This window comes from Mytilus trossulus, chromosome 6 (assembly GCF_036588685.1).
Source record: "Mytilus trossulus isolate FHL-02 chromosome 6, PNRI_Mtr1.1.1.hap1, whole genome shotgun sequence".
Lineage (NCBI taxonomy): Eukaryota > Metazoa > Mollusca > Bivalvia > Mytilida > Mytilidae > Mytilus > Mytilus trossulus.
This window is the reverse complement of record NC_086378.1, coordinates 61,124,137-61,149,827: the sequence shown is the minus strand read 5'-3', so window position 1 is coordinate 61,149,827 and position 25,691 is coordinate 61,124,137. Positions and strand designations below refer to the sequence as shown.

At 32.1% G+C, this 25,691-nt stretch overlaps 1 protein-coding gene across 1 annotated transcript in view; it reads right to left on the bottom strand.

The window, feature by feature from the left end:
- The window catches only part of LOC134722873 (macrophage mannose receptor 1-like), a 99,480-nt gene extending 74,066 nt beyond the window's left edge, over positions 1 to 25,414 (bottom strand). Inside the window, exons 1-7 of the mRNA XM_063586504.1 lie at positions 25,197 to 25,414; positions 16,067 to 16,224; positions 14,143 to 14,273; positions 12,097 to 12,224; positions 11,305 to 11,404; positions 7,908 to 8,034; positions 3,980 to 4,050 (exon numbers count right to left, since the gene is read on the bottom strand). Of these exons, the coding sequence (XP_063442574.1) occupies positions 3,980 to 4,050; positions 7,908 to 8,034; positions 11,305 to 11,404; positions 12,097 to 12,224; positions 14,143 to 14,273; positions 16,067 to 16,224; positions 25,197 to 25,269 (788 nt within the window). The 5' untranslated portion in view covers positions 25,270 to 25,414. The remainder of the gene's footprint in view (positions 1 to 3,979; positions 4,051 to 7,907; positions 8,035 to 11,304; positions 11,405 to 12,096; positions 12,225 to 14,142; positions 14,274 to 16,066; positions 16,225 to 25,196) is intronic.
- Positions 25,415 to 25,691: the final 277 nt, after the last annotated feature.

The window sequence follows — 25,691 nt, the reverse complement described above, 5'->3', positions numbered from 1 at the left end:
GCTCCATTTCCTATAACTATAGAAAAGTGATAAAATGTGAATTACTGTAAAAAAAGTTGCAACTACATCTAAAGATGCCATTATTTTTATCAACATACAAGTGTATGCTACTCTTTCCCAGAAAAAAAATTAAAATATACGAATTTCAAAGATTCTACAACCGTATTTTTGTGTCGTTTCTCGCGTTACTTTTTGCTTCCGAAGAGCATAACGCTGACTGATCTATAGGAAAATTCGTAACTTTTGCTTTCAAATAACAAAGAACATCGACTAATAAGAATAGTGAGAAGAAAATGCAGAGAACTATAAGTATTTATGTAGCAGATGTAAGAACAGTGGCGTGATTTTTGTGTCCGATTTCGTAACACAATTTTTAGATGATGTAATCTGCTTTGTTGTAATAGAATTCTTAAAAACAATATGCAAATATGAACTCTCGCGAGATGTTCAAACAGGTAAATCCGAGATGATTACATTCTTGTTTTGATCTTCGTAATAATTAAGTAAGAAAATTACGTTATCGTTATGCGTTACATTTCACACGAAACAGAAGTCCAGTTATTTATTAAAATTGTTTTTGTCCTTAAGTTCTAATCATTTCCGGTCATACGTGAAACATGTGACTAACATGTGATAACGCCATTACGGCCGGATGTATGAAATACTAGGTCTAAACATTGTTTTTGTTTCCAACGGGATGTTAGCAAACATAATCTGTAGACTTGTTTCATCTTGTTTAAAAGAGGAAAATACAATTGTCAAAGAGATTGCGCCGGTGGTCTGTTATTTTTCCTATGTGCATAATGTTACATACGATCCTGTGTGAAAATAAATGCCCAATGACTTGACAAAATCGATTTCATATTTGACAGACGTTAGAACACACTTCGTTTCCCGATAATGACGTGAAGAGTCCTTGGAAAAATCAATCGAAATTACGTCTCTTATCATTGTACCAATGCTCGTTGGATTGATTTAACTTCAGCAGTAAATATTACTGGATATTTTAGGTGAATAAATATAATTTAATAAAAAATACATGTTAATATACTGTTACACTTGGAATGTACAAAGTTGGAATCTTTGTCACAGTTTTTAATTAATATTTTTTATTCATGTTCTGCAAACACTTATCAGAAACGCAATAAACTTGTCAAAGGAGAAGTAAACTTTTACCATGCATGACTTGAAAGGAAGTACTTTATTGATTTTAGCCCACTAAAGTAGGTTAAAATGTGGAAACCATGTAGATGGTGTACAGGTCACAAGTATCACATTGTGCCTATTTTAAAGATTTTAATTCCAAGTTAAAAGTTTTTTTCTTTACTGGATTTAAAGAATGTTACATTGCCAATGATTTGGAATAAATTGTATATAACTGGAACATCAAAACCAAATATAAATACATTTTTTTGGCTTAAACATCAAGATACAACGATTATAGTATCCTGTATCAATGAAGAAAATATGGAAAATTCTGAATAAATTGCACTAATTGTTTTCAAAACAAGCACATATTTAGGAGTTTTATAATACTGTTACATTTAAGATGGATTTTAAGAAAAAGTATACTGTTCAGATTATTTTAAGCAGATTTTGCAATAAAATAAAACTAAAAAATGCTTTCGGTTTCTTATGGTTTCCTGTCAGGTTTAAAAAAACCTTTAATATAACATTGAAAATAGATTTTAAATATTAACATGAAGCAAGTAACACTAGTAATGGTGTTTATTTATGCCTTTTGAATTATATTGTGCAAAATAAAGAAAATAAAGATTGGTTTCCTGTTTGGTTTCATGTCACGTAAACGGTGAATCAAAATGTATTAATTTTTTCTCGAAAAACTCAATTGTTCCATTCATACTATTCTAACACCAACACAACCCACAAAATAAAAGTTAAAATTTTAGAACTTATAAAAAAGGATACAAAAAGAAACCAAAGGCCGAATACCAAATTATGGTCCATATCCTTTATTTTTGGTTTTCTATTAATTAAAAAAAAACAATCATGTTTTTCTGCATGCTATGATCAGACATATATTATAATCTCTGTATAATATATGACCGCCGTTGATAGCAAAAAGCAAATACTTAATTTATAGTATATGTATGTTCATAGTATACAGAAAAAGCAAAATTGTCCAGTCCTCGAGTACCTATAAAAATTATGTGTAATATTCTAAACAGTCCATAAGCTGAAACTGCCTGAAATTAAAGAGAACTTAACATAGAAAAGAAAAGGAACCATCAATAAATTCCTAGCCACATTAAAAAGGCATGTCTGCTGTTGCAGGGGAGATCATTTTAGAACATATTTTTAGAACATATTTTAACAAGCAACATAAGGAAACACCTTACAATTAATAACATTTTAAATGCTAGTCAGCATGGGTTTAGAAGCAAAAGGTCTTGTGAGACCCAACTTATCATCAGCATACAAGATCTTGCTAAATCATTGGGATATGGTAACCAAATAGATGTCATACTTTTAGATTTTTCCAAAGCTTTCGATAAAGTCCCCCATAAAAGATTAGCCCAGAAATTAGAATTTTATGGTATAAGAAATCAAAATTTAAATTGGATAAATGACTTTTTAGCTGACAGGCAACAGCAAGTACTACTAAACAGTGTAAAATCTTCAAAATTAGCAGTTGATTCTGGTGTCCCTCAGGGAACAGTTTTAGGCCCAACATTATTTTTACTCTTTATAAATGACCTACCCGAACATGTAACTTGCAATGAAAGACTTTTTGCAGATGACTGTTTATTATATAGAAATGTAAATAATAGTTCTGATGCACAATTACTTCAAAAAGATTTGTCTATTTTAGTAAAATGGGAAGAGGATTGGCAAATGAATTTTAATCCTGAGAAGTGTTATGTAATTCATATTTCTAAAAAAAGTAAACCTTCCACTTTTGATTATATATTACATAATCATATTTTAGAAGCAGTAAAAGACAGTAAATATTTAGGCGTAACTATAAGCCATGATCTTGATTGGGGAACGCATATTAACAATATTACTTGTAAGGCAAATAAAACCTTAGGTTTTCTTCGTAGAAACTTAAAAAACTGCACACGTAAGGTTAAAAACCTTACGTACACATCACTTGTCCGTCCGGTCGTCGAATACTCTTCCCCTGTCTGGGATGCATACAAAAAACAACACATCACTCAGGTTGAGCAGGTACAGCGTAAGGCAGCCAGGTTTGTCTTCAATGATTATAAAGATAGATCACCTGGAGCAGTTTCAAATTTAATAAAATCATTGGAATGGGAAAATTTAGAATTAAGAAGGAAAAAGGCTAGATTAACTATGCTGTATAAAATAAATTGGGGGTTAGTTGAAGTTCCTAAGGACAACTTAACAATTTTTGATAGACGCACTAGGGGGAAACATAAATTTAGGCAAATATCCACAAATAAAGATTTCTATAAATTTTCATTTTATCCTCGCACTATTTCGGACTGGAACTCACTACCTGAAGCAATAGGTATGTCTGACACCCTGGAATACTTCAAAAGTGGCATATCCACTCTAACACTTGAAGGATCCACAGCAACTTATTAAACTTTGAAGCCACTGTACATAATGTATATATGTTATTGATAATGATTTTTCTTTGTCATATTATTTTTAAATTAAGTCCATAGCACACAAGTTCCGGGAAGTTTTACACTCCTACCTAGGAGTCTACTCCCGTATTCGGAAGAAGGAAGAAGAATTTGATTGTGTTTTCCCAAAAATATGACAGATTCAGAAATTTGAAAAATTAAAAATTTTAAAGTCAGCCTTTCAGTCATTCTGATTCAGGATTGCTTACATCTCTTTTAAAGATTTTAGCAATGAAGAAGTTAAACATGGTGTATTTTATAACAATTCAAACTTCTTAAAGTTGACAAGTTTTTAGATGAACCACGAATTATGTGAGTGCGGGATGTGCAATAACTGAACCCATTATTATTGTACTTACTCAGATGTTTTACTAGGCTGTATATAACTTTCAATTCCAATGGCTTCAGAGGAATTTGTATAGAAGTATGTCTGAAAAAAAACAAAAATTCTCAATTAAGAGATATATCTAAAACAGACAACATTGTTTAAGTGTCAATAGGTACTTTTTTTACAAAAGGTTACATATTATAGTATCACCAATTATAAACACATATTGCTCTTATTAACTTTTTTGCTGTCAAATTAAGATATAACGATTTTGACCCTAGTTTACATATTTGATTTATAACATTCTGAAATGACAAATTACAAAAAGCCAACAAAAAAGAATTACCAATACATGGACTTGTTATAATGTATCATAAATTAATGCAGACTAGAAACCATCTAATTATTTCTAAAAAGTACATTCAAAAACTGCCAACAGTCATTAAACTTGATTTACCAAAAGTCAGCAGCATAAAATTCAGTGTTTGACGTTTGATGTTGTTTATTGTATTTTGTTTTTTCATTTGCTGTTTTGTACATTTATCATTAATTTTCTAATTTGAATTGTTTTACATTTTGTAATGCAGAGGCCATTTAAAGCTTGCTATGCTGTATTAGTTTTCATTGTTGAAGGCTTTTCAGTGACCTAAAGTTCATAACATCTATGTCATTTGGACTCTGGTAGATAGTTGTCACACGGGTAATTATACCACATCTCCTTATTTTTTTTTATAGCATATGCATTTTATTTCTCACTTATAGTAGTAATGACCATACATAATTCATATCTTTAAATCCATCTAGTGTATCATGAATGAAATAAGTAGATTGATTATTGGTTGTTTAAAGGGAAACTTCGCAAAAAAATCAAAAATTGATATTATGTCCATTCTGTATAAAAATGCTCAAATTTATAAATATTAAAGTTTTATTCCGCTAGATAAGAGATCACCATCGATTTTAAATTTTGAGTACCAGTTATCTTCGTTCCGCCATTTTGTTATCTTGTCCAAATAAAAATCACGATATGTCTATAAACCACAAAGAAACAAAACTACAGTAACCGATGTAGTCGTAATTACGTGTCAATCGTACGGTTGTTTTATCTGACTAACCATGGAAGTATTATATTACAATATAATACTTCCCAGGACTTACTAACTTGATACGGAAAATGTTCTTATTTTTTTTAATAACCATATAGTCAGTTATTTTTAAACTGTAAATATTGGAATTAGTTAAAAAGTCAAAGTTCAAATCATAGATAAGTGTTCCGTGAAAATTGTTTTCGAAAATCTAATTCGTTCATAATTCAAGTAATATACTTTATTCAAATAAATTAGGATCTTCGCTCCACTGACCACCCGCATGGCTTAAGGTATTACTCCCAAAGGTATTGTGAGGGGTGTAAGGTGACACGTCCAGGTATTCAAGCGATTTCCTGTCGGACTTTCAAGTTCATGCATCGTTTCACTTCTGTAGGTATTGATCAGTGTACACGGCCGATAACTTATAAATTTCCATTTTGAACTATCAGGTGCATGTATAATATACATCTCTGTCTTGCGTGTCCGAAAGTGATATAATATACTAGTCATTACTTAACTCATACGCTTGTTTATAAATAAAATTTCTGGTGTAAAGAATATTATTTATAAAAAAAATGATACCAAAAAAAAAAAAATAGACGTATTTTTTCCAAGGGTTAATTTGGGAAAATCACAATTATATGTCTCAGGGAAAATGTAATATTTACTCGTTGTCAATAGCAAAGGACATAGTTGGATCATTCCAGAAATGTTGATTAAAAAAAATGTGCGCACTTGTCGACGATTCGTTTATACGCCCGGATAGAAAGTTACGGAACTACAGCGCAATTTAAAATATATACATGTATACATTGAACATAAGAAAGAAACATACATTTTGTGCAAATTGGGGTAAAAGTTTTGTAAATAGACTAGTCCACGTATACCAACAGTATGTAATCATCCAATTCGATAGACTATTGTATACCAAAAGAAGAAGAAGAAGAGGACCAATTTGATTTAAATACAGGTCGATCTATAACTTGCTTTGGTTCATCGAAGTTATGAACATAGTAAAATCACAGATTTATATTTCAATTAGATTGTTCTCGAATAAAGAAAGAAATTCGTCATCACCACAATTGTTCCGACATATGCAACTGGACGTACACTAATAATCCCCGAGGGATGTGAATATTTTCTAGGAAAGCTATTGAGTATTAAAGTTTCAAATCATTTTCGGGATTTATTTTCTTTCTTGATATTCAATGACAGCAAATTTAAAGAATAAACTGCTTGTCAGATATTTGACCGCTTTAGGGGTATTCTTGCCAGTTGAACAGACTTATAATTACATTAAAAAATTGGGAAAGATGACATTAAATTCGTTGTCTTTTGTTTTTAAACATCTTTGGTCAAATAGTTATTAAGTATTGTACGTTGTGAGACGAAGACTATTTTAATAAGGACGTCCCCGATTATGATTAAATTTGGTTGACGTTTTTCACACTTGATGAAGAATATCTATTCGTAATTTTTCGATTCCATTCCAAGAAGACCTTAAATTTGCTGTCAATTTTTTAAAACTTCTCAAGTACAAAAGTATTTTTTCTTTATTCGTTCATATTATATTCCGCTTCGGTAGAGTTATCTTCAGTGAGTTCCAGTTATTAATTTATACGTGGCTTTTAAAAAGTCTAAATCTAAGTGTTCTCATTCATTTATTTGCCTAATAAAGACAAATAAAAGTACTTTGGTAAAGCTATTTATAATTTCTAAGTTCTCCTTTTTATTAGACATCAATCAAGGACAAAAGGTGTAAATCATTTCAATCGGACATATGAATTAAGTTTCCCGTCTTTAACCGAAAATTGTGTATTTCTTAGTAAATTAACTTATTTGAATTCAAATAAATAATAGCATCAAATATAATTAAATAATTCCACGGCTATCAATTTTTATTTGTCACCAACTTGAATATATATTTTAAATATGTGTATTGAATGGTCCGTTGTCTTATAATTTACTGATCCGAATAGACAGTCACACCTGGCAAGGTGTGCCCGAGAGGCGTGGTTAAATACCGAAGTGCAAATAACAATTTACCTTTTCAACAAGCCATCTACGAGTATTGCCACAGAACCGTGAATACACACATCGTGTCAACCAAGTCATAGCAGAGATAGTAAAAGCTCAATAAGAGTACACCAACATATTGTCTTTACAGATTATTGTACCTTACTTTGTTCACCTTATCAGTCCGAAAATACATTAATTAAAAATAAATTTATAACTTTTTGTGTTGTCTACAAAAATAATTCGAATGTATACGTTTAACATAGAAAATTTATCTCATGAATATGTACAATTGAACGTCTGTGCGTTTAATCTTCTTATTATCGGATGGTTATTAGATAAAGCATAAGTCATCGGCGCGCTTACGATTACGTTAAAATATGATTAAAAACCAAGACTTTTAATGATTGTATTTTAAATCACGGCATGCAAAAACCAGGAGAAAACGTCACGACCTACAGGAAGTAGTTAATATTTTTTCATTAAATATTGAATTTCTCCTTTATTACTGCACATATAGCGATAAAACTTTGTGAATATATATATTATGTCATAATGAACATATTTAAACCATAAGTAAAAAATCGTGAATTTTCCCTTTAATGTCAAGTGGAAAATATTCCATGCATGTTGGGGACAAATAAGAAGAGATTATAAGGTTTTATACATATTGATATCTGAAAATATTAATTGTGAAACTTTTTTTTGGCAAGTGGGCACAGCTTAACGTTGTGTCAAGTGGCTGATATTTTAAGATATCCAGTAACTGAAAAATCTATCAGAATAAGTTCGAGTAAAAATAGGCAAAAGGAAACCAGTATACTTTCAAAGCATTTAAATTTAACTGTTTATTACCCTGTAATTCCTTATAATTCCAACCCATGAATCAAACTGTTGGAAGCTAGCTATTGTAGAAACTGCATGCAGGGGACCAATATCTGCAACAGCAGCCAGGTTAGAGTCTAAAGCTTTACAGTCTGATCTGCAACATAAAACATACATGGTAAAGCTTAAACAAACAAGAGTGCACACGCTGAAATGTCTCGCCTTCTTTACTAATCATTGTTATTATGTTGATAGACCTAAATATAAAGCTTTATTACAACTGTCACATAAACTCAACATTAACCAAGAAAATGAAACATTGATCAATGAACCATGAAAATGAGGTATAGGTCAGATGAACCATGTCAGGCAGACATGTACAGCTAACAATTCTTCAATACACAAATAAAGTTGACTTATTGCTAATAAATTAAGAAAAACAGACCAAAACACAAACACTTAGCAATGGACCGTGAAAATCAGGTCAAGGTCAAATAAAACCTGTGTAACAGATATATAGGTCATAAAATATTTCTGGCCTACTTATACTGTTAATCGCAGGCTCAACAAAAGAGGAATAAATCAATAAAAATATTCCTCTTGATACTATCTTATGATTCTAAGAAGCTTCTGTCCAAGTTTGGTAAAAATACAGTATGTTTTAAAAACTTTAACTGCAGACTGTCTGTAATGTAAACTGGAAGATTTATAACCAGTAAAATACAGATACAAAGGTACAAAATATTAACAAAATTTTTCTTATAGATACTAGCTTTTGATCATAAACAAGCTTCTGTCCAAGTTTGGTACAGGTCCAAAATAGTATAAGAAAGTTATTAGAATTTTAAAAACTTTAACCACAGAGTGAATGCGTTGTTTCCTGGCAAAAAATCTAAGTCCATTTTTAAGTAAAATATGGAAAAAAATGAATTTTATTTTTCCAAAATTTCCTTCTGGATACTATCTTATGATCATAAACAAGCTTCTGTATAAGTTTTGTACAAATACAGTATAGTTTAAGAAAGTTATTAAAATTTCAAAAACTTTAACCACAGAGTGAATGTAATGTTTCCTGGCAGAAAAACTAAGTCCATTTATAAGTAAAATACGGAAAAAATGGAATTTTATTTTTACAAAATTTACTTCTGGATACTATCTTATGATCATAAACAAGCTTCTGTCCAAGTTTGGTAGAAATTCAGTTTAGTTTAAGAAAGTTATTAAAATTTCAAAAACTTTAACCACAGAGTGAATATTTGTGGACGCCGCCGACGCCGACGGAATGTAGGATCGCTATGTCTCACTTTTTCGACTTAAGTCGAAGGCTCGACAAAAATCATTCCATACACCAAATATAGTACACCTATTGCATATAGTATAAGAAAAACAGACCAAAACACAAAAACTTAACTATAACCACTCAACCATGAAAATGAGGTCAAGGTCAAATGACACCTGCCAGTTGGACATGTACACCTTACAGTCCTTCCATACACCGAATATACTAGACCTATTGCTTATAGTATCTGAGATATGGACTTAACCACCAAAACTTAAGCTTGTTCACTGATCCATGAAATGAGGTCGAGGTCAAGTGAAAACTGTCTGACGTGCATAAGGACCTTGCAAGGTACGCACATAACAAATATAGTTGTCCAATTACCAATAATAAGAGAGAATTTAACATTACAAAAAATCTTAACTTTTTTTTCAAGTAGTCACTGAACCATGAAAATGAGGTCAAGGACATTGGACATGTGACTGACGGAAATTTCGTAACATGAGGCATCTATATACAAAGTATGAAGCATCCAGGTCTTCTACCTTCTAAAATATAAAGCTTTCAAGAAGTAAGCTAACACCGCCGCCCCGGCCTAAGTCGAGCTTTCTGCAACAAAAGTTGCAGGCTCGACAACAAAACAATAACTCCATTCCAATGTCCCCTGCCGATGCACATATTTTATCTGTTAAAGGGCAACAATTTAAACAAAAAATATATCCCCCCCCCCCCCCAAAAAAAATATTGTAATTAAAAGTATCAGAAAATTGCTCAACACAAACTGTTGTTCTATAAAAACAAATTGATTAAAGAAATTTGTCCAATTCATTTAATTTATTGAATAAATAGATGTGCCTATAGTTATGATAGTTATGATGCATGATATTTTGATTCATTTGTTTAATATAAAGCTTTTATCAAATAATTTACTCTGCCTGATAGCAATACCTGTTTCCCATACTGTGACTTCTGTCGCAGGTGAAACAAAAAAAATCATCGATAACACCATACATTTATTTTCCCTTCCCGAGGGAGATATGAAGATTTTTTCATTCAACAGTCTACACTTTTTTTACTTCCAGAACATTAACAGTTAATTTACATACACTTTTTCTTATCATTTTACTAAAGATGACATTAACTGATAACAATGATAAACAGTATCAATGTCAATGAAAATTAAATAGTATAGATTGACCTCTCTAATTTTTCGTCAATTTATCCCTTTCTGCATCCATTGTATAAAAAAAATTTAATCAACGTGTGGTTCGTTTGATCTCAGTACTTCATTGGTTAAAATCTGATTGTGACGTCGAATTTTCTTGCTTTCCTCTGAATTTCCTATTGTGACGGCATAAAAAAAGGCGACCATGCCTGACGACGTCACATAGAAAGAACACATCTTTTTGCAGATCAATCGAAAAGAAGAAACAAGTTTGCCTGCATAATGTTAGAAAATCATTAGAGAAACAGATTCCACCACCAAATCTCGTGTAATACGATATTTATCCACTCTCGACAGTTAAATTATCAATTTTAACTGTCTCGAGTTGATAAATATTGTATTACACTCGATACAGTGGTAGAATCTGTATTTATTTATAGATTATCGTTGATCATCTCAACGAGATTGATTTTCTCGCTTGAGCTGGAACAGCGAAAGTGTGAAAAGCAATCGAGTTGAGATGACCAATGATAATCTGTTTATCGCTATTTTACCTATGACGACGTTGTCAATTTCAATGGCAATTTCGTTAGCAACGCCACGTGGTCTCCTTAGTTTCTAGCGATAATTTTTTCATATCAAGCGAGAAGCATGATATGAAAATTATCACAAAAAAGATCAAGGGGAAAAATGCACAAAATAGCGATAATAAATTTTACGTCTGAAATCATTTTTGGGACAATAGTATATAATAAATACTGCAGTACCTCTATACTTCAGGTATTCCTTTTTTAAAACCTTTAAAACCATATCTACATTGACTTTGCACAACATTGCCAAGGAATGTCCCAATGTTTCAAGGGGCATATGAAGTTAGGTCCTATGTAGTGTGGGATAATCTCAACCAATCAAATATTGATTAAGCTATCAAATTCAACATACAGTTATATAATATATTCTATCAGTGGCTTTTAAATGCTTACTCAGACTCGTTCCATGTTTTGAATTTTTGTACAAATTTATAACATGATCCCTGGTGGTACTCCCATCCGTTATCTGCATCACATGTCAAAGGATTTGTCTCTAGGAAAAGAAATAAAATCAACAAACTTTATATGTATGAGATATTTGCCACTGGACATTGAACAATTACCAATCAATCAGTCAATTAATTAATGTTCATGTTTTAATTAAGAACAGAATTACACTGTTCTATTATAGCTAAATCGTATTTTTTTCCATTTACCTTTTTATATATATATATATACATGTATTAGGATAGCAAGTTTTAATTTTTTGCTGACTTTCAAATATGGCACCATATTGTTAACTGATTGCATTTGGAAAATATAGTGACTTAAAAATGATACAAAAAGTTGACATAATTGTGAAATGTTAGCAGGCTTAATTTTCCTGTTTATATTCAATCTATGAATCATAATCTTAATCTTAGCAAAAGGGTCAAAACATCATCTGATTTTTAATCATCAGACTAATGATCCAAGGTCATGACATTAATTGCTCTTGAAATCTAAGGGTTGAAATATGAACCATTATAACCTTCTATTTGAAGAGTCTCTTTACCATGAATAAACATGTGTGGTTACTGTGACCTAGCTGCATAAATTGTGTTTCTTTTTTTCCATATTCAAAGAATAAGACATTATATATTTGCATGATTTTGCTTGGAGCTTTTATTATTATATGGTATGATTGCCAGTGAAACATTAATCCCACCTGAAATTGTAAATATACCCCCTATAAACATACCTTACCTTTATCAAGTTCACAAATATAGTTGATCCTTTTTTCACAATTGATATCATTTAAATAATGTGGACAACAGATTTCTGCACAATGTTCCTTGTTCATATGATTATTGGGTTCACCTGAACCCCAGCGACTGAAAATTAAAAAAATAACAATTGCTATATATTACAAGTTCATTTGGTACTGGAAGGTCCAGGACCTTTGACACTCCATACAATTTAAAGGTCCACAACCTAAATCCCTGGTTGGGCAAAGCTAATAACCAAATTAATAAACCAACACTAATTTGAAACCCTGTAAATGCATACATTGCTAGTAAATATCAGGAAAATAAAATGCTTGTTGTCCACTAATCAAGCGCTTTATCTAACTACATTAACAAATTCTGAATGACAACCAGGTCCATTCCACCATCAGTTCAACTATTATATAAAGGTACATTGTCTAGAAAAAAAGACTTGACTTAGTTTAAATACTGTTTTCCTGAATTACTCAAATCCATTCTTTGCAAAGTTAGAAGTATATAAACTGTTGACACAGACTTATGTCTTGACTGTTGGCATTAAATTCAGAAAAAATAAGACATTCTGATGGACAGTAACATTGCTTATGAATTCAAAGTAGCAGTATGAACTAAGGGACAGAGGGCCTCAAAATGGTCTCACTGACTATGCAGTATGGGCTTTGCTCATTGTTGAAGGCCATACTGTGACCTATAGTTGTTAATGTCTGTGTCATTTTGGTCTCTTGTGGGGAGTTGTCTCATTGCATTCATACCACATCTAATGGCAAATGCAACTTTAGAGAAAATATTATTCATATATCACATGCAAGTACTATCAAACTGACTTAATCAGACAACTTAACATTGAAAATTTGTAATTAATTGAAAGTCATTGGACCACAACCTACAGGGGCAAAGCCTTGAAATACTGTAGTCAAACTGATTTGTTCTGATTGAAAAGCAACTTTATAGAAAAATATCATTGATGTATTGTTCCTATCTAACTCAAGCAGAAAACATAACAAGTGATGATGACGACAATGTCTGATATCTGATGCTTTTGTAGCAGGTAAGACAAATAGAAAGATCTTTATGATCAAAAATGAAAACTACAGCCTCCAAGGAGCACGTGTCTCTACCCTGTTATTTTTGTTTACAATTGGTGCCTTTTCGGCCAGGCTAGCTAAAAAGGGCAATCTGTGTATTTTGATTACTTGCTTAAGGTGGCTCGGCCCGTTCGAAGTTTCTATCAGAAGTGCTGTATTTTTTGTTATTTTATTCTTTACAGAAAGTGAATCAAATTGGTCGAAAAAAAATAGGGGGTCACGGACCATTTAAGCTCAAAATTTTACTTTTAAACAGGTATGTAAAAGGGACCATTTTTCAATGAAATGATCTAGGGAAAATAGGTGTTGGCATATTTTTATCGGAATATTAAAAAAACGTTCAACGACACTTGGTCCAAAACTGTAATATAAAAAGCTGAAATGTAGCTTCAAAGAATGAGCAAATAAATTATCACCGATAAGGAAAAAAAAATATTTTGCCTTAAATCCCAAATTTTGGCGGGAAAATGGTGAAAATGGGTGAAATGACATTTTGATCCTTTAACAAATAGAGATAAAAATGAAAATATTCTATAAGTCACATAAAAACAATGATTTAACATTTCAAATAAATAAAAATATCTTAAAAAATTATATCGAATTTACGACAAATACTTTTGTAATTCATGCCTGAAATTATGCGCAGTCGTATAAGTCCCGAGCCACTTTAAAACATACTCAACAGTGCTCACTAAGGGTATATTGTCGTTTATAGTCAAGATGAATAAGTAAGTAACTGCAAAATCATTAAACCCGATCGACCAGGGGTCAAATTTAAGCTTTTTTGTGTTTGGGTCAGCCAGACCAGTGGACGAAAAATCTACTGATCCGGCTCTTAATGTACAGTACTGGTCTAGCAAAAATTACATTCACTTGACAAACACTTATATAAATGATAGATGTTTACTTTTATTTTCATGCATTTCTTTTATGTGACTTACACAATAGTGTCATCTAATGCAATATTATTGCTCCAGTTCCAGACTGTTTCATTCTTTTGTAAACTTGTCCACCATTCTGGAGTACCGGTTGCCTTTGCCTTAACTCTACCCAGTTCTTGTTTAATCCACGACTTCAATGGAAAACATGATTTGTAAATCTTTCATGAAATATTATTTTTATTGGTATTAATATGGATTCCTCACTAGTAAATTTTAACCAAATTAATAATGTTTTTGTTATTCATTACTAAAAATGTCTATCTAACACAAGTATAAAATTATTTTTCAATGATTTATGTCATGTGTGAAATATACTTGTTTGGATTGTTGACAAACATGATTACGACAGTTTGTCAAATGTTATGAAGTTTATTATTTGTACTGCTAAGAATTGTTTATAATTTCTTCTTAATGATAGTTTAAGAACTAAACATCACAACATTACAGTTATGACAATTAATTTCATAAATGTGTTTACCGCAAGTATGATGAAAAATAAAATCCGCTATGACTAAAATAAGTGTCGGAAATACCACAAATCATGAGACATTAACACAAAATCACATTATATACAAAATAAACAGTAAGTTCATGCATATTCAGAGCAAACAAATTAAGAAAACAACAGATAGGTCTTTCAGAATGAAAGGCAGAAAATTTCCCTGAAATTTGAATTTCACTGGAAAATAAGAGTGCTTTGGTCATATGTTTAACTGTTGACCTGCAACAGCACACCTAACCAGTGTCCTCTCAATAGTTATTCTAAAGGTTTATGGTACATGCTACCTTCCAATCAAATTGATGTAAATACTTCAGTTAAAACCCTAATTTCGCATTTTTTTAAATTGACATTGTACATGTCACATAATGGACAAGCATAAAGTACAAATGATGTGACCACATCATTGTCGCTATTAAATAAATTACTTTATACCTAACTTAAATCTGCATGATATAAACAGGTGGACAAAGGAACATACAAACTAAGTACTGGTCAAATGGAACCTAATAAGATTCATGGAAAAGTACCTTAAGCAACAGCTTGAAAAAGATAAGGATCAGACTAAACAAATGCTCAGAGAGGAAAACAAAAAGGCCCCATTGATAATTTAAGATTGACCAAAATAACAGACACAAAAGATTGTTAGAAAAGGGTAAAGATAATGACCTGTCAATTTTTCCGTGTAAAGATTCCATATAAATATTATTCATTTATTTAACCATACCTGCCAACTTTTCAATAAGCCCATGGTGATTTTGTGTGCAAGATGGCTCTATAAGATAGTCCTAAATAATCTTCAAGAGGGCCTTCAAATGTACCTTAATGTTGCTTTTTTACTTCTTCATACCTTTTTCAAGCCTAGAGCCATTGTAAAATGAACTGTTTTGTTTAAAATTGTGGACAAAATTGCTCTTTCAAAATTTCCATTAAGGAAGGTATGTTTAATGTATATAGAAAATTATGTGTTAGTTTTCATGCAAGCATGGTTCAGGCCAAAACATAATGTAAAATTCCAGTAATGCATCCATTTAACTGTACTCTACCACTTTTTGGTGGTCTTTGCTCAATGTCCAGTGACCTTGGGAAAGACTTAAATTGTTTGAATCCACCAGAATTTGGGAGAAAGAAATAAATTTGAAGGTTTCGGTATGTAGGTTAGAAAAAATTTCAAATTTGGCAAAATATTTCATACATTGTATACTAGTACTTAATTTGCAAATGTTCTGGACTTGACCCCAAAATTAATAGACTTTGAAGGACCTAACCCAAATATTTTCATAAAATGTGTTAGCAAAAACAGAATTATATTTTTTTTGACCTAATGATTTGAAAGTAGTGAAACTAATACGCTTAAAAGCAGCATAATAATTATAGTATTGTTAGATAAAATAAACAAAATGATAATATCATATGCACACTTACCATCTCAAGAGAGTCCTCAATTGACAACAACTGTGCCCGCATAGAATTACATACATATTTAGCTTCAAACCAATTTCTTTTGTGGTTATCAGCAAAAAAGTAGCACTTCTTACCCATAGGACCATCAACCCATCCAGGTGGGCATACTTGTCCATTGGCTGGAAAAGAATATATATTTTAAATGAAATTTTTTTCACCATTAATGATTGTTCTATGTGCAAAACTGTGCAGGCCTTAGTATAAACAATATTTTATTTTCAAAAAGTGCACAAAATATAATTACCCATTATACAATAAATATACAGGGATTTGGAAAGAAGAAAAACTTAATATATAAATCTGTCTCCCTTAATCAACTGATGATCCCAGATTCAAACACTGAAGACAGCAAGGTTTCAAAAACAAAGAAAAACAGAAGTTTGCTTAGATAGCAATTTATCTTAACCATATTCAAAGGTGCTAGTTCACAAGGCAGCTAATACTCAACTGCATTGGAGACTTTTATAACTAGAGGCTCTTAAGAGCCTGTGTCGCTCACCTTGGTCTATGTGAATATTAAACAAAGGACACAGATGGATTCATGGCAAAATTGTGTTTGGCGATAGTGATGTGTTTGTACATCTTACTTTACTGAATATTCTTGCTGCTTACAATAATCTCTATCTATAATGAACTTGGCCAAGTAGTTGTAGTGGAAAATGTTAGTAAAAATTTACAAATTTTATGAAAATTGTTAAAAATTGACTATAAAGGACATCAACTCCTTAGGGGGTCAATTGACCATTTTGGTCATGTTGACTTATTTTAAGGTCTTACTTTGCTGTCCACTATTGCTGTTTACAGTTTATCTCTATCTATAATAATATTCAAAATAATAACAAAAAACAGTAAAATTTCCTTAAAATTACCAAATCAGGGGCAGCAACCAAACAACGGGTTGTCGAATCAATCTGAAAATTTCAGGGCAGATACATCTTGACCTGATATACAATTTAATCCAGTCAGATTTGCTCTTAATGCTTTGATTTTTGAGTTATAAGCCAAAAACTGCATTTTACCCCCTATGTTCTATTTTTAGCCGTGGCGGCCATCTTGGTTGGATGACCCAGTCACCGGACACATTTTTTTAAACTAGATACCCCAAAGATGATTGTGGCCAAGTTTGGATTAATTTGGACCAGCAGTTTCAGAGTAGAAGATTTTTGTAAAAGATTACTAAGATTTACAAAAAATGGTAAAAAATTGACTATACAGGGCAATAACTCCTAAAGGGTTCAATTGACCATTTCAGTCATGCTGACTTATTTGTAAATCTTACTATGCTGAACATTTGCAGTTTATCTCTCTATCTTTAATAATATTCAAGATAATAACCAACAGCAAAATTTCCTTAAAATTACCAATTCAGGGGCAGTAACCCAACAACAGGTTGTCTGATTCATCTGAAAATTTGACGGCAGATAGATCTTGCCCTTGTTAACAGTTTTTTTTTTGGAGTTATAAGCCAAAAACTGCAATTTACCCCTATGTTCTATTTTTAGCCGTGGCGGCCATCTTGGTTGGTTGGCGGGATCACGCCACACATTTTTTAAACTAGATACCCCAATGATGATTGTGGCTAAGTTTGTTTTAATTTGGCCCAGTAGTTACAGAGGAGAAGATTCTTGTAAAAGTTAGTGATGCAGGACGCTGGACACAAAGTGATGGGAAAAGCTCACTTGGCCCTTTGGGCCAGGAGAGCTAATAATAAACTGGAGGCTCTCAAGACTGAAGAGCCTGTGTCACTCACCTGTATCTACTGTGGTTTTTGAAATCATGTAAAATAAGGTTAAAATCATATTAAATAAATAGTATTAGATACCCCAATAATGATTGAGACAAAGTTTGATTCAATTTGGCTCTGACAGTAGTTAAAGGCGTATTTGTTAGTGCAAAACCAGTTTCAGTTTTGTTAAACTTTCCATTTTTTAATGAGAACCAATTTGAAACTAGTTTCGAACCTAAACTGGTTTGCCGTTTGTTAATCTCAAACCCAAACTGGTTCCAGAAACTATTCAAACCATGTCGAAGGGTGGTTTGTGGTTTCGGTTTAGGGTTTACAATGGCGTCAATGATCATGCAGTGTAGTGGTCGCGAAAATTTGTATGCAGATTCTATGGTCAAATTGATCTTTTTAGTGGATTTTCAATATAATTTACTAGCATAACCTTTTTGAGTTTGGTCTTCTTCACATATCTGAACACTACATGTATTTGTTTGGTCATTTATTTGTTTCTGTTGTGATCTGTTATTGCTATTTTTCTCAGTCTGGCAGTTACCTTCTTGTAAAAATTGGCAATTAAAAACAGCTTTAAATTGTTAATTTTTTTTTGTTGTAAATTGGAAAATACTGAGATGACGATTCATGTTTATGAGATAACAATCAGATAAAAAAAAGTGTAAGCAATACTAGAATTCATAACTAAATTAAATTGAAATAGCCTATGAGAACAAAAGCGGTACCACGATTTCTAAGCAAAAATACACCTTTCTCTCTGCAGTGTCAAGGAGTATTCAACAAGTTTAAATTGATGCTAATTTTTAACGCCCTGTGACAAATATTTCATGCATGTTCAGGAAAACACGAGATTAAAAGTCAGGTATATAATGAAAGAATGAAGAGATGTGATGTTATTGCTAATGAGGCAACTAACCAAATATGAAGTGGATGTAAGCAATTATAGGCAACCTTAAGGCCTTCAACAATGACGAAAACCAGATACTGTAAAGTCGTCTATAAAAGGCCATGAAAAAGAAACATTCAAATGAAAAAAACTATCGGCCTAACTATACAAAACAAAACAATTTACAAAATATCAAATATGAGTTGAGACATGAACCAACGACAACTACTAAACAAGTTCATAAAGAATATGGCAGGGGGTGATATCATAACGAAGATGTGGTATGATTGCCAATGAGACAAGTCTTTAAAGAGACCAAATGACACAGCATAGGTCACCATACAGCCCTCAACAATAAGCAAAGCTCATACCACATAGTCGGCTATAAAAGAATCAGAAATCACAATTGTAAAACCATTTTAAGGAAAAAACTAAAAGCCTAATAAATGTACAAAATAAAGTGAACGAACACAGTAACAAACGACAACCACTGAATTGCAGGCTCCTGACTTGGGACAGACACACACATACAGAATGTGGCGGGTTCAAACATGTACAAAGCACTCAATCCTCCCTAAAGCTGAAACAGTAGTGTGGTAGTACAAAAAGAAAAGAAACCGGCCAACTAACATTAAGACAATAGACTCAAAGCATACAAATAAAAGTATTTGCAATTATTAGAAGTTTGTTCAAAGCTAGCTGCAAGTTGTACTGAAATAAATATTGTTCCCCCAGACTGAAGCGTCTGCTGTACGTTGTATCCTTACATATAAATTCATCTTATACATTCATAACAATGAAAGACTTTGAAAAGTCGTAGTGCAAAGTGTTACCATCGGATTTTTGCATAAGAAATAACAGTTAGAACTAGAAGATTTTCTTCTAGGACCATCAGAGAAAAATGATTTTTGAGAACTTTCTGATAATTTTGCTTTATACAAAAAAAAATCACTTCGGTTAATACTTGAAAATAAAATGGATAAACTAAGATGTCCTCAGTTTTTGATCAGTCATTTTCACAGGCACTTCTCTCAGTTTCATGTCATCGAACATAACAAAATTTTTATTTTATTGATCTTCTGTAGAATATCTTCAGAAGTCCAAATTCATTTTTTTGTATTCTTCGCCAAAAGACATTCTGGAGATGTACTGAAGAGACCAACGTGATGCCCCAGTAGTTTTGGCATCATGTTTTTTAGATAAACTTATGATTTGTTGAAAAATATCAGTTTTGAAACCTAAACCAAAACCAATCAAAACCAGTTTTAAACCAAAACCTAAAACTAAAACCAGTTTTTCTGTAACAAATTCGGCTTAAATTAAAATAGGGATGTAACGGTGAAGTCTAACAATAGTTACTGAAGACCCCTGATCATTATTAGGTGGGTCTCATTGGCATGATTGGGGTCTAAGCGTGACACAAGATTGACACATCAAAGTCAAATTATTGTGCTGTGAAAACGGAAAATGAGGTCTAGCAGGACAGGAAATAAAGAATAAATGAGATTTGCTTACCGGTACATACATAGTGTATTTTAAAGCGGGATGCTGGAATCTGACAAAACAGTAAGCAGGGTCCGGGATCAGAACCCCCCAATGGGACCCCCTATCAGATTAGTGTTAAAGTTGTGACTATTTGAAATTGTTCTGAACACTTTTAACACTTCTCAATAGAGGTCGGTCATTTAAAGACGTACCAACCGTATCATATACGTTGACGTATCCGCATCTGCAGATATACCAAAAAACAGTATGTGATCCCGAAAATTAAATTTTATGTACTTTCAATAATGCAAATGGGCGACTGATTAATTTCTAAAGCACAAATTTACAAAACAGTAAGGAATTTTCGACTTTTTGTGGAATATGTAATCCGACTTTTAAAGATATTCCGGAAAGTTGGAACAGTTTGCATGAATGATAGGAGTGAATACGGTAAAATTGTTTGTTTCACGGTGTATGAACTTGTGCTCACGTTGAACCAAATTGTTATTTGACAAATAGAGTGATACTCAGTACTGTTTTATCAAATGTACATGTATTTATATGACATCTGACAACTCGTATTGCTATTACCTCTTATGATAACATAGCAAATGAACAATATTCAAAGTTCCCTCTACATGTATTTAAGTAGTACAATTGATTTTTTTTGTGTTTATTCATTGTAAGATCTTGAAATGTTTTTTTAACTAGGTTATTAAGGATTGTGTACGATATTCGTGTACCTGCCCTACATTGGCTCCTTTTTAACGGCATGTAAAAGTAGTTGATAGAACCCCCCCTTTTTTTTTATTTACAAAACGGTGACCACTTTCATAAATATTGAAAGTGTATGTTTGATTGTTTCAAAGGGATTCAAATTAGTCTTTTTTTAAATGAAGCATGGTCTTAAAATAAGCTCGGGATCACATATTATTTTTCGATATATCTGCGGATGCAGATACGTCAACGTATACGATACGGTTGATACGTTTGTAAATGACCGACCTCTAATAGTAATGATAGTTAACCACTATGTTCTATTTTTAGCCATGGAGTTCATGTTGGTTGGATGTCAGGGTCATAGGATACATTTTTCAATCCAGATACCCTACAAAAAAAATGTTAGAAATGGACTATAAACATGATAAGGCAATAACTTCTTTTAAAAGGGGTCAATTGACCTTTTCAGCATCGTTCTATATTTAGCCATGTCAGCCATGTTGGGTGGCAGGTGGGATTATTGGACACAATTTTTGAACTAGATACCCTAATGATCATCGTGGCCAAGTTTGGTTAAATTTGCAATTAGTTTTAGAGTGAAAGATTTTGGTAAAAGATGACAAACTTACCAAAAATTATCAAAAAAGACTATAAAGGCAAGAACTCCTTAAGGGTCGAATTGACAATTTTGGGTTGTTGACTTATTTGTAGACCTCACTTTCTTTAACATTATTGCTGCTTACAGTTTATCTATCTCTTTCTATAATAATATTCAAGATAATAACCCAAAAACTGCAAACTTTCCCTAAAATTTCTTTTTCAGGGGCAATAACCCAACAACATGTTGTCCAATTCATCTGAAATTTTCAGGGAAGATCTTAACCTGATGAACATTTTGCTTATGTCAGATTTGTTTTAAATGCTTTAGTTTCAGAGATATTACAGTCAAAAACTGCATTTACCCCAAATTTTATTTGATGACAACAGTACAAGACCAAATTTTTCATGAAAAATAGATTATTTGATAAATCTAAGTGTGTATTTTTGATTATTTTATTATCTCGTTTAATTTTTTTAATAATTATGTTATTAATTTATGTTGGCAAAATATTTGTGATTATATGATTAATTGTACACCCCTATGAGGGGCCTCTTCAATATTGTGCCATAACCATTGCTTTGTTTAAATAATTATTAATTGTTGTTTATTTAGTTTGCAATATTTGGTCAAACTTTAAAACTGAAAAAAAAACAATAATGTTCAACTTACCAGCATAACAGTGTTCACCAATCTAAAGAAATGTTGTCAAGACGAGGTTTTATAAATATCCAAGTCTGCATGGACACATGCATGAACATCGTGCAGCACGAGATAAATTCCCGCGTAAACTCTAAGAAATGTATTAGCTGGCGTTATAAATAGAAACAGGGGATTTACCCATAATCGTAATACATCACCAAACACAACAGAACTATACCAAAATAACTAAGATATACAAGAACATTAAACTCTACAAAATCCTTAAAATGATTAAGAATTGTATTATTTCTAAAATTCTTCAGTTGCATACTATAAGATTTAAAAAAAAATAACGGTAGGGGACCAATGCACAGGCAAAAGATGGTATACCGCAAACATGAGGTGCAAAAATTTGAACTACCGTGACATCCGGATGTCCACAATAATGTCTCTTTAAAAATAGTGCGGTAAAAATTGAGAATGGAAATGGGGAATGTGTCAAAAAGACAACAACCCGACCATAGAGCAGACAACAGCAGAAGGTAACCAACGGGTCTTCAATGCAGCGAGAAATTCCCGCACCCGGAGGCGTCCTTCAGTTGGCCCCTAAACAAACATATATACTAGCTGTTCAGTATAATGAACGTAAACTCCAAATTGTAAGGCTGGAATCATAACGGTATTTGGATGGCCATATAATGTACCTGAGGTCCTCAATTTAGGATAGGTCACTTTTCAATTTTGAAAGAGTTGAAATAGGACTATGATGAACGGGTGCATATAAACCCGAGGGCAAAAATAAAACAAACCCAAACGAAAAAGTATTAACAAGCAACGTTAAGGATGTATTCTTCTGACTTTTCAGTCTCATTTAGTCTCGTTGAAATCTCGTTCTTGAATTATTTCCAAAACATGTGTTACAAGTGAAAAATATCAATGTATTTTAAAGTTATTAGAATCAAACATAACTCTGTGAAAAAAATGTGCATTTACAATGAATGATTTTTGAGTAATCCAGTTTTCAAATTTTATGACCGATCAAGTCAGTATTTTTAGCCAAAATTTTGAGAAAATGGGTTAGGGATACAAAAAATGATTTTACAATAATTATGTGCATCCGATATCTTTTTGGTCTTTTCAAATTTCATAGATATGTGTTTTTTCAATCATTTATAACAAAAAAGTTGAAATAATATGCATTTTGTTCTTAAAAATTGAGAAAAATCACAAAAATACAAAATTGACAGCATGGTAAATTTTACACAAAAAAGCGTCAAAATATGATAAAACTTTCTTATATTAACACCTACCTATAGTTTTTTTGAGTAAAATTTATCCAGATTGGTCCACTTCATCTTTATAGAAAGTATGAAAAAAAGTTTAATTGTGGAACTGTGATTTTTTTCACGACTATAGACCAAAAATAGGTAAAAATCGATGAAAAATGGGAAAATCATCAAAATTGGGCATTTTCTAAGGGCTGTAGCAAAAAAAGAAGTGCACCACCATATGATTTTTTATTCACCAATTATTTTTTTATAGTCTTATAAACCCAAAAATCAGGTTAAGATAAAAAGTTTAATTCTAGAAATTTTTGGCTTCTCAGAGGTGTACATCCTTAAACCCTATTATTGCGTAACCGTTGGCTAAAAATGTGAGCCTGCAAAACAAATTTCTTGGTAGAAGGGTCTAAATTGTGACAGCAGAAACAACATTTTTCAAAAGACCCGGCAAAAAAGTGAATAAAATTAAGAATGGAAATGGAGAATATGTCAAAGAGACAACAACCCGACCAAATAAAAACACAACAGCAGGTCACCAACAGGTCTTCAATGTAGCGAGAAATTCCCGCACCCGGAGGCGTCCTTCAGCTGGCCCCTGAACAAATGTATATTAGTTCAGTGATAATGAACGCCATACTAATTTCCAAATTGTACACAAGAAACTAAAATTAAAATAAAACAAGACTAACAAAGGCCAGAGGCTCCTGACTTGGGACAGGCGCAAAAATGCGGCGGGGTTAAACATGTTTGTGAGATCTCAACCCTCCCCCTATACCTCTAACCAATGTAGAAAAGTAAACGCATAACACTACGCACATTAAAATTCAGTTTAAGAGTCTGATGTCAGAAGATGTAACTAAAGAAAATAAACAAAATGACAATAATACATAAATAACAACAGACTACTAGCAGTTAACTGACATGCTAGCTCCAGACTTCAATTAAACTGACTGAAAGATTATGATTTCATCATATGAACATCAGGCACAATCCTTCCCGTTAGGGGTTTAGTATCATACCATCATAACATATATGAGAAGAACATAACCCGGTGTCATGCCAACAACTGTTTTTAGAATAAATGTGTTTAGTTCCGACGCAAAGACCTTATCAGTGACTCAATATTAACTCCAAAATATGCAATCTTTAATGACTTGACAACAGTATCGTAATTATATCCCTTCTTAATAAGTCTATTCAAAGGTTTTGTAAGTTTCTGAGGTGAATACTGACACCTAAAGAAGTATACTTTAACATGTGTAACAAAACGTATTTGACTTGCAGGTCGAATAAAAGAAAATGTGACCGTTTCTCTTGATCTTCCATGATTATTTAAAAATCACAAGCTTGAAAAACTCTTGTAACTTACCGTCACATTGGATGTTGGTTCATTTCATTGGTACAAATTAGTATACGGTATCGCCTCTTTGTTTATGATATTTAAAATGGGCGATTGCAATAGTTTCACTTGATAAAAACATTCGTACCACTACGTCTAGTAAAATTCAGAGAAAAGTATAATTCAACTTCTTTATTAATTCAGTTGACAGTTACTGCGTTCTTTTACATGTATTCTGTGAAATTGGTAAATTCCCTATTGTGTTTTGTATATAATATTTTGTAAATGTACATAATGTATTTGTTTAAATTAACAATTCGTTGAATGACAGTTGTAAACTAAAAGAAGAAAACATGTCATTTTACATCGTATTTAATTTTTCACTGTCAAAAGAACTTACCACTGAGAATAATTGTGAGAATCACACAGATGAACGCCTCCTTTTTCATCCTCATAGATAGACTATAACACATAATACATACGAGAAGTGAAGTAATTCTTTTAGCTGTTGTCCTTAAGAAGGAAATATGTACTTAACAGTGAAAATAAAAGTAAGATAATTAATCTGTGCCGACAGTACGATTCGTTAAAATATTTGAGATGTTCTTCCTTCGTGTGTATCCGTGTTTGTCGGGACTTTGAACAAAAGATATCAAGCCTACTCAAGTTAAAGAGCATGAACTTGGGTTTTTATATTTTGTTGCCTGGCTTTTGTGACAGATGCACACTCATTAGATGTCTTATTGTGAAATCGACACAGGATTCTAGTCTTTACTTGGAAATCATAGTCACTTTTTGTAGAATCGTGTGTTGATGTAAATGACTTCCAGTGAATCACTTGTAATTGCGATTTCAACAACATGTAGGCTGTGGTGAAACTTTCATCAATTCACTT